We start from the raw sequence: 15,900 nt of genomic DNA on the forward strand, positions 1-15,900 counted from the left end.
TTAGAGTTTTACAGCAATTGTAAGTTGTGAGGTGCGTTATGCTCATTTAGAGCTTTACAATATTGCTTGTGAGAGTGAATTGTAATAATGAACTCGAGGTTTCGAGATTTGGAGTTTGTGTACCGTGTGGTGAAGTTATATTGAGAAAAAAAAAATTCAGAATGTTTATTTGATTAAATGGTTTAACTCATGTTTCGGATTTGAATTTATCATTCAAAATTCGGGGCGTGACAACACCAATGAAGATATTTTGGTAGGTCAGTTATATCCGAGTAAGAAAGCCTTGAAACAACATTTGGGCATGCTCGCAATAAGAAAGAATTACGAGTTTAAAGTGAACAAATCAGCTAGTGATTGGTTTGAAGTTAGGTGTGTGGATCCTAACTGTAAGTGGCGACTCCGTGCAATAAAGCTACAAGACTTGGTCTATTTTGAAGTAAGAAAGTTTCATAATGAACATTCTTGTTCGTTGGATATTATTCATCGTGATCATCAACAAGCAAGCAGCTCCCTAATTGGTATCTTTGTCAAGTCAAAGTTTGAGGGAGGAACCTCGCGTATATACAGACCTAGAGATATCATTGATGATGCGCGTGTCCAACTTGGAGTTAATATGGGGTATAATAAAGCTTGGAGGGCAAGAGAAGCAGCACTAGAAATTGCAAGGGGATCACCAGAGGAATCATTTGCTATACTTCCAACATATTGTGCTATGTTAGAGCGCAAAAATCAAGGTACAATAACACACATAGAAACTGATGAACATAATCACTTTCTATACTTTTTCATGGCAATTGGAGCCTCAATTAGAGGATTTCGTGATTCTATGAGGCCCGTGATCGCTATAGATGGTACATTTTTGAAAGGAAAGTACTTTGGAACCATGTTTGTGGCTCCATGCCAAGATGGAGAGAATCAAATATATCCTTTGGCATTTGGGGTGGTAGACTCGGAAAATGATGCCTCATGGTCATGGTTTTTGACAAAATTGAGAGGGGCCATTGGAGTTGTAGAGAACTTGGTTTTTATATCTGATCGACATGGAAGCATTGCCAAAGCTGTGGATAATGTTTTTCCTGAAGCACATCATGGAGCCTGCATCTTTCATATAGCTAACAACCTGCAATCAAAGTTTGGCAAAAAAATGAAGATCCTCAAGTTATATTACACAGCAGCAAAGAAGTACCAAGTATCCGAGTTCAATACATTGATGGATGACATTCGAAAAATAAAAGATGGAGAAGTCTGTAAATATCTTGAAGACATTGGGTGTCATAAGTGGGCACGAGCTCATTTTATGGGGTACAGATACAACATGATGACATCCAACATTGCTGAATCTATGAACTCGAAGCTTAAAGATGCTAGAAAACTACCAATTACTGCTTTAGTGGATCACCTAAGAGAGGTGCTTCAACAATGGTTTGTTGAACGACGTGATGAAGCAAGCTCCCTTAATACACACTTAACCAAATGGGCAGAAGACAAAGTGCGCAAAAACAACAATAGTGGTTCGCATATGCGGGTATGTATTCTAAAAATTAGTGTCATAATATTTGTACTTGTTATACTATATTATTTGATTTTCGATTCGGAAACATGCTAACTTTGGTTTCATTATACATTAGGTGTCTCCAATTGATCTCTATGCATTTCAAATACATGATCAAAGTCAAACATTTACAGTGGACTTAAATAATATGACTTGTACATGTCGAGAGTTTGATCTTGATCGACTTCCTTGTGCCCATGCAACTGTTGCCTGTAGAACTAAAGGAATATCAGTGTATAGCATGTGCTCCCAATTTTACACAGCCAATGCACTTATGTTAGCGTATGCGGAGCCTATTTGGCCAGTTGGGAATAAAAGTGAGTGGGATGTGCCTGAAGACGTGCATAACAAAATTGTCTTACCACCAATAAGACAAGTAGTACCTGGAAGACGTAAGACTGTACGAATTCCATCTGTAGGAGAAGATGCAATTAGAAAAAAGTGTACAAGATGCGGTGGAGGAGGTCATAACCGTGCAACTTGCCAATGCGATCTTCCTATTAATGTTGTGTTTTAAATTACAACACTTTAATTCTATGTACTTAAGTTTCAACGCTGTAATTTTTTCTATATGCTGGATTTTACTTCTTCACTAAGCTTGACATTAAGAAGTCATTTAGTCTCTGGAACCTTGTACATTGCTACTGTTGGTTTTTTTTTTTTTTTTTGGCTATTCAAACAAAGTATGAAAATGATATTTCCCTTTTCAATTAAAGCAAAGCAGAGCAATTGTATTCCACGGGTCAAAGCAAAAATATAGCAGATTGGTTTGTGTAGGTCAATAATATGTAAATTAGAGGAGAAAAATTTCAGAGTTTAAAAGTTCAAAATCTTCTGCTCACCGAATGAGAAAAGATTTCTTCCAGGAATTTAATAAGAGTTTAGATGACTTTTTACCTTCTCAAATGGTCATTTTTCAACTAAATTAAACAACAAGGTTATAAACCATTTTGAAGACCCAAAAAGGGTCATTTATCAAAATTTCTCTTCTTTTCTTGAGTGATCGCTCAACTCTTGCCAATGGCAGCCTCCATGCTTTTCGTCTTCTCCATATTCTCAGTCCTATTATTCAACGGAATCACGGCAGAGCCACCGCTTCTGAACGACGGCTCTCCGGAGGTTGCAGATTCGCCGATAAGACTCCAACTCCAACTTCGGTTGCTGGAGACCAAGGTTTACCTTCTAGGTGATCATCTCTTCACACCACCCTGCTTTCTGAGCTTGTTTGATGTTCATGCAAAATGCGGGAAACAAAGAAACGAAAATTCTAGTTGATGCTTTTTTATTTTTTAATAGTTGTTTTGCAATTGTGATTATTTTAGTTTGAATCTGAATATGAGTACGTCCTTCAAGTCTTCAATGGATGAATATACAAATTCCATATCAGTCTTTCAACTTGATTGTTGTTTGTTATTGTTATTATTCTGCTCCATTTACAGTCTCACTACTTGAAGTTTAGGATTGAATATGTAATATAGTATACGAATTTACACAGTGGGAAGTGAGAATACAATTAATTCGATCAGCCTACAAGATTGGAGCGTTTTCGAGTTTTAGGGTAATTAAAACATGTAAACTGACAATTTAGTTTCAGCGTCTAAAAGAGGGATTGAGAGGGAAAATTAACGTGTATGTAGTAGGAAATGTGAATTAGCTCAGTCCTCAACGAGACACTCCCGGATTCAGTGATCTTTAGTGTCTCCTGATAACCAAGTCTTGTCTTTTTTGGACTGAGATATGATGTCTTATACCCTTACCAAAATAAAGAATGAACAGAGAATTAGATTGTCGCAAGTGGAGTAACTTCACACTGACTTATATATCATTCACTGGTATTTCAGATAACTACTTTTTCTATCTTAGAAAAATTTATATTCATGTGTTCATGTAGAATCAAGCATTGATGAGAAAAACCGTGAACTGAGGAAAAAGGATGAAAAAATTAGGCAGATGGAGGAGATTATTCAAGGGAAATCAAACAGCAATGCATTTTTCCAAAGTGAGACAGAGGCTGTCCAGGTGAGGTTTTAGTATTTTAAATTGCTTTTCTTTCTAGTTTCAAGACTAGAACAATTATCTCATACCCTATGGCTCTGTCAAATCATGAAGCTACCCTATAGCTCTGTCAAACCATGAAGCTACTGTTTGGTTTAATTACATTTGTGACTAGAGAATGTACAGTGGTTAATCAGTGTTTTCTTCTTTAAAATAACAGTAAAGCTTCATCCAAAAAAAAAAAAAACAGTAAAGCTTTTCCTTGTCACAGCTATTGCTATTTTAATTTGTACCCAAAAAGAAAAAAAATATATTGATCCTTTACTGGATGCATCATTTGATTTAAATGTAACACATTATCAAGACCTATATATTTTCATGAATTAAATGCCCAACATCTCTGTAAACCAATGCTTTCAGAAGGTAAACTATATGCACCATGACAGCATACATTCTGTTAATAATTTCTTAAGATCTACAGTCTCGTCAGTTGTCAGATAAAGCTATGTTCTCTGCATTTTACAAATTATGGTTGCAAAACATAGATGAAAGTCTTAACAGAGAAACTGAAAAGCAAAGTACAATTATAGAATACAATAAGAAACTAAAACAGAAATAGAAACGTAGGCACGTAGGCCTTAGAAGAAGAAGAAATAAGTTCTTACATCTTCTGCTTTTAATTTCAATCCGTGGATTTTTTGCTCAGCTACCCTTGCTTGGGCTTCCAGTTCATTTTTTTTCTTATTCTGCAATATGATTTCCTCAATAACCTGCCAGGAAGACCAAAACATTACGCATGCAAGAAGACAGAATATTAGAGAGTTTAAGAAAAAATAACCTGATTCACTAGCTCCTCAGGATTCTTCTCACGTAACTCATCTGTGAATTGCATAGCATCTAAAAATTCTCTTCCCTGGCAAAAAGGAAATGGATAAAGCTAAAACTTCTCAAGTTGGGTATAGCAAGCCCATGTTTTTCAACCAGGCAAGCATTGAGATTCTTTACAAAGACATAATTGGGTTTCACAATGTATAAGACATTAGCAACATTTCAGCATTGACTAGGCCAGAAAGATGAGTAAAAACAGAAATGAATGCTGACCATCAAAGTTAAAATTAGTCCATTTAATGCTTTTTTTTTTGTGACTAAAAAATGGTTAGAACTTTACTGTGGGCCTAAAATAAGCTCTTGACAGAATTCTGATGAATTTTAATGCGCTTTTTGCTTGAACTAATTGGACTAGTCAGTAATCAATACTTATCTCAGTGATCTAATAAATTAAGCAAAAAGTAAGAGCTGTCATGTAATGTGTTAGTTTTTAATCAAAGTCCCAACTTATCTTTTATTCTAAACTAGTATGGGATTAACAGATAACTGGACTGGAATTCTGAAACCCTCCTTAATCCAAGGTTAGACCAACTGTGTTAATATGTATATTATGAGTGTACCATCATATGAAGTCCCAACTCCAGTTGCAATCCATTTCTATTTTCTTTGAATACATGATTTCTTTATAAAAGGTTTTGTATAAGACATGTAGCTTTTCAAATGTCTCTCCTGTGAGTCCTCTTTCTCCAGCTTTGGAAGTTAATAATAACAGAAGATCAGTGTTTGCAAAACTGAGCATGCTCTTCAAGGGGTGTAAAGGTTCATAATCATTTATTTACTGCCTAAAAATTTCTTTTTTTTAGATGATGAAAGATACATTCATGACTTCCTTAGTATCCAAAGATTTTCTATTACTTTGGAATAGGTGCACTACAATATTTCTTCCCTCTGCTAGGTTGGAAGGCTGTTGTAGTCTAAGGTTTTTTTTGTTGATTAAGGTGGTTGTTTACAGCCTAGCTGCATTTGATGTGATTCTCTTTTTAAATCTATTGCTCCTCTGCTTTGGACTCTTGTGACATCTAGTATAACTCTAAGTAGGACGAAAGTTTTTCTTTGGAAATCAACATAAATGAAGCAACCCAATTTTTATCCATCTATATTCAATTTCTTAATCAACTTTACAAAATGGTTGATAGTTACATATTTTGTTCTGACCTGTAATCAGATCCATGGAGGATGGCTTTCAGTTCTACATTCAGTTGCAGTTCATATAAGCCATTTTCAGGTAAACTTATGCAGTTTAGTGGGATATATGGCTGGGGCCAATTTATAACTTACAAGTTTACGTGCAGTCATACATAGTGACTTACTGGAATGAGTGCGGGAGACCAGCCTTGGATGTGGCAATTGAAAAGGTGTGCTTGTGGTTTCCACTAATTTAATTAGCTACCTTTCTGTCAATTACAGATGTTACTGTCTTGTAATTGGAATAGTCAATCAGTTTATTTTTATTTTTTACGAGATACTAATTCTCTTTCATTAAAGAAACATAGAGTACTAAACTGGAATAACGTACTAGTCAGTTATTAATTTATCAATTTGCATTTCTCAGGCATTAGAAATGAAAGCTCAGGTTAATAGTTCGGCTCGGCTCAGCATTGAAACAATCAAATCCGTATGTTTTCCTCAACATTTCTTATAAATCTTCCACAATTGATTTGTCATTGTCTTTGCTTATGAATCTGCATGTATTTATTGTTTGAAATGCACATTCTCATATTTTTTAGAGGCTTTAATGATTTACGACTGTTAATTCTTAGTCAACTTTTGCTTGAGCTGCTAGAGGAACATATTTGTTTCAGGTTATATATGTTTTTAACTGTAACTTGTCATGAGTAAGGAATCAGAATTTTGCAGATCCCATATACTCAACATGGATTGGATGTATACTATAAGCCATGAAAATTGGTTATCACTTGGCACTTTTACAAGTGTGAGAACTGAGAACTATTGGAAGAAATTTGGAAATATTCAATTGCAATGGGAATACATCAGTTATTGGCATTAGCTATTATTTGCTTACATATATTATTTTCAGATGAAGATAATTTTGTCCACCTCTGAGGGTGGTTAAAGGATGAGATTCTTCGTTAAGGATCTCGAATTTTAAGTCTTTCATATGTGATAAAACCTTTGTCATGGACTCTTGGGAATTATATCATTGAAACATTAGAAGTATGAGAAGGGACCTAAAAGGTCAAAGTTCCGAGGTCGATCACTGTCATAATTTATAATTGGTGTTTGATGTATTCCTCTTTTCTGCATAATGCGGTGTATTGTTTATTTCCTGCAAGTTGATAGCCTTTCTGATTGATTTTAATTTTAATTTGAAGACATGGATACCAGGTTTGAAGAAACAATCTTTAGAAATTGTAGCCTATCTTGAACCAAATATTCAATTAGTCACTGCAAAAACTGTTGATATCTACCATGCGTCAAAGAGTTCTGTAGCACCATTTGTTTTCAAGGCACAAGAAATGGCAAATCCTCACATTCAGGTGAGCCAACATGAGGTTTAGTTTATTGAATTTATAACATTACTTCATTCAGTATCGGTCTTATGGCATTTCTATGTTGTAACAGGTAGCTAAGAAGTTTACGGAGCCATACATAGCTCAGCTTATGATGGTGATAGATGAGGCTACAATGGTGACAAGAACCCATTTAGCTAACATACACGTTGCCTTGAAGCCATATACAAAGCAAGTACTCCACGCATGCAGAAAATTCATCAAATCTGCAACTTTTTACCATCATGAGGTATTACTTGCAACTTTTTATAAATTGTAAATCATTAAAAAATTTACACTTGAAACACTTGTTGGGACATGCTGCATAATGCATGGTGGTGGCTCTTGGGCAATTGAAACATGATGCAAATGGACTACTGGATCTATCTTTACAGAAACCAAATGAAATAAAAACTCGGAAGCAAAACTGTGATGAACACAAATTTGTTATAAAGAATAATAAATTAACCGATTGTTCTTTTTTCAATCTTGAATTCCTAGTTAGGCAACAGAGAAAAGAGAGGGGATGGAAGTTTTGTCCATAATGCACAATAGTCTGTTCATCTGCTTAATATTATATCAGCTCTGCGAATAAAGTAATTGAGGTGTATATACCTGGCCTGGGAAAAGGGGTCGATATCAGTGCCAACTAGTACTTCTTTCTTCGTTTTTTTTTTCTTCCACGTTGTTGCATGTTAAAACCCAATAAGCATGTTGATTGATTTTTCATGGCCTTTCCATTTGATAGAACAATAGTGTTAGACATCTTAATACTGAAGGGCAATCATGATTTTGTTTATAAAAGGAAATAGTGATTTTGGAAATGTAAGAATTTACAACTGTCCCATGTGAGTTCTATTTCATTCTTTTCTTTAAAAGAATCTATAATTGATGAAGTTGTTTCATAGAATGTCAAAAATATTTGACTTATAAGCGTGTTGTGAACCTATTATGCTGACTAAACATCATGCAAGTAGGTAAAACTTCTATAGCTAACAATCTGGCTACTTCTTAGAGCGTATGGCTAAGTATGGTTATCTCATACTAGATTCTAAAATTCCCATTACAGGTCCAAGAAATGCTCAAAAACAATACGTTGACGCAATCACTTGCAACTATCGAACTGGCATGGCTTCTGGTAGGTATCTGACTAATTTAGCTTAAGTGTAACATCAACCATATTATATATAGTTAGGTTATCAAAAGAAATGGCGCTGCAATTCTTTTCACTTCTAACATTTTATTTCTTTAATTGATAAAGGCCACTGCTTTACTGGCCCTGCCTGCAGTTCTTATGTTTAAGTTGACTTCCGTTATTTTCAGGTTAGTTTGATTCGGTGCATTTATCTTGTTTTTGGACGTAATACAAAATTTGTAGTTTCTTTAGAAGGATGTTTTAGTTAAAGTGTCAAAAGGTCTGTCCTTTTTACTAATGCAACCAAGGTTGAATTGTGCAGAAAAAAAGGCAAATAAGCGTATTCATAGATCCTATGCATATCATACACGCTGCAAGCTCAAGTGTACGTGCTCATCCTGACAAGTGAAGGGTACATGAGGTAATTGGATGCTTTTGCAACGTTTGCAAAATTCTACTTATATATGTCTATCGGAGATCAATTATGAATTCTAATGGGAATTCTTCGATGCCATACTTATCTTCCTTGCATAACTATTTAAATGTGTATGCTTGTCTGTCTGTTTGCTGGCTTTTGTTGTTTTACCTTCTCACTTTACAGTCTGAAGCTCCTACACCAAAGACAATTAATCATAGAGTATCTGTTTGTTTTAGTAAAGCCATGTTTATTTTGATTTTTACAGTAACTAAAATGCATAAATATAATTGGGTAATGTCTAAGAAAAATCTGCAATGCCCATGTTTGGGACAAAATCAGACTTAATGCAGGGTCATCTAAATTTGATGTATGGTTTAGAACACGTACAAGTCTCATTTTGACATACTCATTTTCATTCATAAAATGCCTATATTACTGATGTATTAGCTTTAGGGAAACTTTACTCCGTACGTCTCTTATTGTACTTCATTGTTAAATTAAGAAATAGATGAAATATCTAGACTGCTCACTTTTAAGTTCTATTAAATTATAAAAGAAGTGATGTATGAACAGGTCCTGCCTTCTTTTGTATTGAAATGGTAACTGGCTTTTAACCCCCATTAAATAAAGATATGCAGATTGACAAAATATGCAGAATAACTGACTAACAAGGGGTTAGTAGAATGTATGAGGCCCCTGGTTTGCTTCCATGCAGTCTGTGACTTGAAAACCATCACAGTACCTATATAGATTTTAGGGTTCAGCAGTCTGCAAAGTGGCTTTGGCATTTCTGGGTAGCAAAAGAGGAAATAGCACAATAACTATGCCGAGGCATTTGCATTTCTTGTTAAATGTTAACAGAAAGTAAATGAACTTGGAGAATAAATTGATACTATCCAAACCACTGAGTTAAGAAATCATAGAGATCTACTTTAAAACTAAAACTGACCTGAAAAAGGAAGTTGAAGCAACTGGAAGGTACACTGTGGTTGCTTGTTATATATTCAAACTTGATGGAAATTTAGGTGAAGAGTCTTCTATTGGTTTCTACACTTCAGGAGAGAAACTTGCTTGGTTCTCGGTAACTTCTCCAAGGTTTTAAGTATATGCCATTTCCGGGGAACCTAAGATCCTCATCTATCCAGGAAATATAGGAAAGACCTTCAATCGAACATTATCTAGTGTTCGGGTATATGATGCAACTGACAATAGCTAGTACTATTTGAGCATGATGATGAGGCAGTTAGTTGAGCGAGTGTCGAATTAGTTGGCGCCTTCTGTTCAGAAAAGATGATTGCCTCTCAGTTGAGTGATAGCTAATTTCATTTTTCACTTCCCCAACTATATACACATTTGGACATTACAAATCCCAAAGCACATGCTACAACTGAGTTTTGATTGCATATGTGATCAACTGTTCAACTTGATTACATATGTACCGATATATTTGGACCTTAAAAATCCCAATGCAGATGTTACAATTGAGCTCGATTGCTCTAGTGTTCAACTTTCTAAATTACATATCAGTTCTGTCTCTATTGCGGACTCCTACAAATTCAAAACCTGATATAGAAGTTTTTTGGGAGCAACTAAAAAACCTGGTATGTTCTGAATTTCTGATCCATAAAGTTATAAATTGCAAGTCTAAACAAACACCAACTTATTATCAAACTAATACAAAAAAAAACCAAGACATCATAGTAGCATATAAAAGTTGAAAATCTGGAAGATACATAACCAAACCAAAGTAGCTAACATTGTCATCGAACAAAATTGAAAAATTAGACTAGCTAGTGATAATTCCAGCTAGACAGAAGCTTAGAGGAAAAACACGTTGTCCTCCCACATACAATAAGACAGGTAAAGACCGAATCATAATAAACTAAAGCAAATCACTGGGATACACCAAGCCACTTCTGGACAACGTCAAACTCGGTGTAATCACTGTCGGAGATCATCGTTTGGTACCATGCTTTTCCAGCTGCCTTGATGGTAGAAGCTTCCTCCTGTATAAACAGAAATTGGGACAACAATATTACACATTCTGAATTGGCTATCCCTTTGGTTAAATTGGCTAGCACATTCTGAATTACAGCAGTCATCGCTGCAATCAGCGGAGCACGGGCCAAGTCCTGCGTTGCAATCTCTTTTTGGTGGTTCTGGAGGACTTGGTGGCAATGAACCACACTCGTAGTTGCACGTACACAATGGAGGCAAAATCTCAGTTTCACAAGATCCCTGAGGATTTTGCCCTAGATGCTTAGAACGACATCGTTCGTCACAGTCATTGCCGCATTCACCCAAACCTTCGGAGCATATGTCACCCTTTACGGTGATCAACATTGTCCCAACAGTGATGAACAATAAGAGGACAAGGGGGAGCAAATTGGTAGAGTCAGAAACAAGCTTGCTTTCCTGCAAATTTTAATGGGTGAAATGGTGGAAGGACTGAATGCACACTAATGGGTCATGGAGTATGTATATATATAGGACTCTGAAGTGTTACAAAAGTTCAGGCGCTTTAATTAATAAGTTTTTAAATATCGATCTAGAGGATTTTTTTTTTTTTTCTAGAGGATTAGATTCTGAATTATGAAAATTGATAGACTTTTAGGCATGTATTGGCTGGTGTAAACTTAAAATTGATTTGTAATAATGTAAGGATTTATTGATTAATCTTACCTTGTTTAAGGAAATCTCTTTTCTGTGTTTGGCCCAAACTCTAGGTTACTTGACCTAGTGGTAATAGGGTTAAATTAGAAGGATCTAGATTCCTATTCAATGTACGATTACTTTCCTTGTATGATTGAGATTCTATGCATTGTAATCCTCTATATAAAGAGGCCCATATTATCAATGAGAATACACAGCAAATTCCTCTCAATTTCAGTTTCTCTACAACACGTTATCAGCCAGCATGAAGCCCTAACCCTGAAACAAATAGCCAAACCCTGATTCAAGAAGCTAACAACCTTGAATCCGAATACAAAACCTTGAAGCCTTTTCTGCCTCCACCTCACACCTTAAAGAACTCGATTCTAGGAGCCCAGAACCGGCGGCACTGCCCCCAGAACCGGCTAGAATCGACCTGAACCGGCCACCGGAAGTGACCAAACCGGCCTCCCAAGAAGAATCCGAAGATCTCTTGCCTGGTTTGCCATCTTCCCGTCCACCTTCCACTGCCATATTTTGTCAGTAGCTGAACCTCGTCCCTAGATTCCGGGAACCGGAAAAACCATCACCGGAACCGGCCGGGAAACATTCGAACCGGCCGCCTGATCGTCCGGCAGAAAAGAAAAGAAAAAGAAAAAGAAGAAGAAAGAAGCAGCCCAGCCCAAAAGGAAGAAGTCAAAGCCCAGCCCACTTACATCAGCCTGCCAAGTCAGCAGCCGCCACGTCAGCATCTGGACCCACTGACACGTCATTAGCCAGACCCCATCGCTACGTCAGCAACCGGACCCACACTGCCACGTCAGCAACAGCATCAGTCTGCCACGTCAGCAACCGGTGCCACGTCAGCATTGCCGGTCAACCCTCCGGTCAGCGACCGGTCAACCTTTTTTCAGCCAACTTCCAGCCACTTTCCAGCGATTTTTTCGACCACTTTTTCCGGTGACTTTTTCCGGCGACCTATTTCGAGGTATTTTTTACTAAACGTTCCCGTTTTTTTAGAGTTTTTTAATTCAATTTCTCTTCTTTTTCGGGGACTTGCAACCTCCCTTCTTCTACCCCCCTTTCTTCATCATAGGGGAGACCAAATTAAGCCGAACTGTGGGGGTTCGTGCTCGCTCCAAGCTTAGAGCTTGTTGAGATCTCCAAACTTAGAGTTTGTAGAGAATTTATGATCGACCACTTACGTCATTGTTTCGATCTAATCCAATACCTCTTGGAATTTAATTTCTTGGAAGCGACTACGCTCGGAAATTCCTAATTTCTTGGAAGCGATTACGCTCAGAAATTTTATATGTTTTCGTGGTAGCCTATTTCGCTCCGAAACTAACCCTAATTTCTTGTTCTCTTTCAAGATGAGTAACCTGAACAAATTGGACTTTGCTCCATTGGGAACAACTGGCTCTGGATATCATAGGTGGGTTCGTGATGTCCGCCAGCATCTCAAGGCCGATGGAATCCTGGATATGATTCTCGAGCCTAGCCAGGATGTGTTAACTGTTGAGCAAGCTCAAGCTTTGGAAGCAAATAGAGCAGCCTTAGAGGCAAATAAGGCAAAAGCCATCATCCTAATGACTCGTCATATGGATGATTCGCTCCAGTATGAGTGTATGAATGAAGAAGACCCCAGAAGGCTGTGGGTCTCACTCGAAGAAAGATTTGACAACGTCCGTGACTCCCTGCTTCCTGACCTAGAAGTGAGATGGCATAGCCTCCGCTTCTGTGATTTCAAGTCAATTCTTGACTACAACTCGGAAGCACTTCGCATTAAATCCTTAATGGAATTCTGTGGTAAAGAGATCACAGATGCGATGTTGATTGAGAAGACTCTCTCTACCTTCCCCGTCTCTGCATTGATGGTTGCTAGGAACTATCGAATCGATGTTGCTGCAAGACGGATCACAAGGTTTCATGAGCTCATTAGAGCTATAAATGTCGCTAAAAAGCATGACAACATCCTTGTGAAGAACTATAATTCTAGATCCGTGGAAATAGAGCATATTCTAGAATCCAATTATAGTCGCGCCCCTACGAGAAGGCGCCAAGAGCGAAACCCTGACCTTAGGGATACTTCTGGACGTTCTGGTCCATATAATCGCTCTACTTGGGAAGGTAACCGCCAATATAGGCGAACACGGAACCGAAGAGGTCAACGTGGAAAGAGAGAGGGAGATAACGCCTCTGGCCATGTTGGTGGCGCCACCAACACTAAGAGCCATCTAAATGACGCTTTCAAAGCACCTCAATCAATGGAGTTCGAGCAAAGAGATGTATGTTCTCGATGTGGAGTGTCTGATCATTTGGCACACATTTGTAGAGCTCGTGAAGAACTTGTCACCGCCTACAAAGCATATTGTGAAGCAAGAGAAGCTCACTATGTGGAACAAGAAGATCAAGAAGATGATCTAGAGTGAAGGGTTGAAGACTACAAATCTGGCTGGGATCAATAGATCGCCAATTATGTTTAAGTCTTTATTTTTCCAAAAGATGTAATAGGCAATTGCCATATACTTTGTAGTAAATGCCAATGGTTTAGTCTTTCTTCAAAGTAGCTAGGCTCACCCAAAGTAAGTGTGATGTCTAGGAAGGTTATGAGATTAGTGGTACTTAAGCGAGCCTTGCTCCACCGACATCTCTCTACTCACCTGGTCACATTTATTTTAGAATTACCGAAAGATGTTAGACGACTACCATTGTTTTGCATTAGCTAGCATTTGGATTAGATTTTCCTAATGGTTAAGAGACAATGATGTACTCTGTTGGCTTATGAATAAAATTTCGAGTTCTTTTCATTATGACTCCATTTTAATTCTGAGCATATGACTTCGTGACTACGATGGCTGGGCCATCAGTATTAATTCAAGGAAATGGAATAGCCCAAGTTCCACTTGCCAAATGGCACCTTGATTAATGTCACAGAAACTCTCTACGCTCCTAGGGCAACTCGCACCTATGGATAGCCAACAGATTCCATGCAAAAATGCATGTAGAGAACGGTAATGAGTTCCTTTATAATACCTCTAATGATTGCGAACAAAGGCACATCTTAGAGAAGTTTATGTGTCTCTCTAGTGGACTCTATGTCACTTTTCGAGCTATATATTAAATCCAATGAAGTTATGAGAGAAGATCTCTTGGATTTAGACACATATTAGCTTTGTCACGACAGGATAGGTCATCCTGATCGTGATATGATGCTCCGTATACTAAAGACTTCACACGGACATCCATTCTTCAGAGTGAGAAGAAGCAAGAATCGAAAATTGATTCCTGGACTTAGCAAGACCGCAACAATTGCAGCATCTGGCGCTGCAGCCGTCTTGGGGCGCCATAGGGCTGCCCAAGACCCATGTGATGACACCATCAATGGCGCCAACCATGAGCATGACGTCATGGTTGTTCCTCCCAATGGCCATGACGCCATACATACTAATTCCCATGGCTCCAACGCCATGTTGGGAGATATAGTCACACACTTTGCTTCAAATAGCGTTTCAGACGCTCAGGCCTAACCAAAATTCTCATTGGTTGCTTCTTAAGCCTCTCGCTCGTTTTACAAAGCCCGTTCCTGAGGGAAATTAGGACTGAGACCGTCCTATGCAAAGGATATGAAAATACTCATTATGTTCTTACATAGAATCCGTAGGGATTCTCTGGACTGATTCAACCAACTTGCGGACGTTTAAATATCTCACGATGTTGGTTGACACGCAAACACGCTAGTCACGTGTTGTGCCATTGTCCACTTGTAAATGCTGCTTATGCTACACACCTAGCAAATATCATATGACAACGGGCTCACTCCCCGGATCATCCTAATTCCGTTAATTGGACTTGACAATGTGTACCTACATGTACAGTTGCAAGCATAATTAGCTATAATGAGCTACGCTCATTGTACCTCCAGAAGTACCAACTCCCACCAAAGTAATGTCCTACGGATAGACAGCCAAGCGGGCTACGGCCTGAGCACAAGGTCGTCCCCAGATCACCGCCGACGCGCCGCCACGCGCTGCGCCAAGACAGCGTCAAAAGCTACTGAAACTAAGAACTGAAGCATATCAGTCCCACATCGAAAACAGAGAGAAGATCAGACCTCTCCTCACCTATAAATAGGTCCTCTCTTCTCTCTTCATTATTACGCATTTATTGTCGTGCTGTCTATATGTATTGACTGACTTAGGCATCGGAGAAGTGAAGACCGCCCAACGCGGTCTCCCTCTGACGCCCCGTCTTTCATTTGGCAGCCAGCGAAGATCACCGAGTATACAGAGTAACGGTCCGCCCACCGGACCTGCGTTAAACGAAGGTTTGGCTACCACCAGACTTTAAGCATTAACATTGGCGCCGTCTGTGGGAACCCTTGAACAAAAGGTCATCCCATCACAACTACCATGACTAGCGGTAGCGGGGGAAACGCTGAGGAGCAGGCAGACCAATCCGCCATCCCCCAACCCTCCAATCCAGCGGTAGGTGTTAACTGCGCACTATTCAACACCCCGGCCAACCTCGGCGGTGAGGCAAATCCAAGCAGCAGCCGCCCACCAGGCCAGGACCTCGCCGCCATGTACGAGCTGGCACTGGCAGACCTTCACAAGGCAAACAGAGAGCGTGAAGAGGAGCGCCGAGAGAAGACTGAGGCCCAAAAACAGGTGGCTACGCTGATGTCACGTTTTGATGACCTGAAAAGGACGTTGGAAAGAACCGCCAATCCAGCGCAGAGCGAGCATTC

General features: G+C 38.6%; 3 protein-coding genes across 3 annotated transcripts; 2 read left to right on the top strand and 1 right to left on the bottom strand.

Moving 5' to 3' along the window:
- The first annotated feature begins 301 nt into the window (after positions 1–301).
- LOC133711683 (uncharacterized) lies at positions 302–2,069 on the top strand. The gene is made up of 2 exons (XM_062137784.1): positions 302–1,525; positions 1,629–2,069. Exons 1-2 carry the CDS (start codon positions 302–304, stop codon positions 2,067–2,069), a joined length of 1,665 nt encoding a protein of 554 aa, XP_061993768.1.
- A 260-nt stretch (positions 2,070–2,329) lies between these two features.
- On the top strand, positions 2,330–8,600 carry LOC133710028 (uncharacterized). The gene is made up of 10 exons (XM_062135998.1): positions 2,330–2,738; positions 3,444–3,571; positions 5,601–5,660; positions 5,728–5,790; positions 5,988–6,050; positions 6,769–6,933; positions 7,019–7,195; positions 8,015–8,083; positions 8,207–8,268; positions 8,403–8,600. Exons 1-10 carry the CDS (start codon positions 2,573–2,575, stop codon positions 8,416–8,418), a joined length of 969 nt encoding a protein of 322 aa, XP_061991982.1. The 5' UTR covers positions 2,330–2,572; the 3' UTR covers positions 8,419–8,600.
- LOC133710029 (defensin-like protein 182) lies at positions 8,400–11,123 on the bottom strand. Its single transcript, XM_062135999.1, has one exon. It carries the CDS (start codon positions 10,839–10,841, stop codon positions 10,440–10,442), a length of 402 nt encoding a protein of 133 aa, XP_061991983.1. The 5' UTR covers positions 10,842–11,123; the 3' UTR covers positions 8,400–10,439.
- Positions 11,124–15,900: the final 4,777 nt, after the last annotated feature.

This window comes from Rosa rugosa, chromosome 5 (assembly GCF_958449725.1).
Source record: "Rosa rugosa chromosome 5, drRosRugo1.1, whole genome shotgun sequence".
NCBI lineage: Eukaryota > Viridiplantae > Streptophyta > Magnoliopsida > Rosales > Rosaceae > Rosa > Rosa rugosa.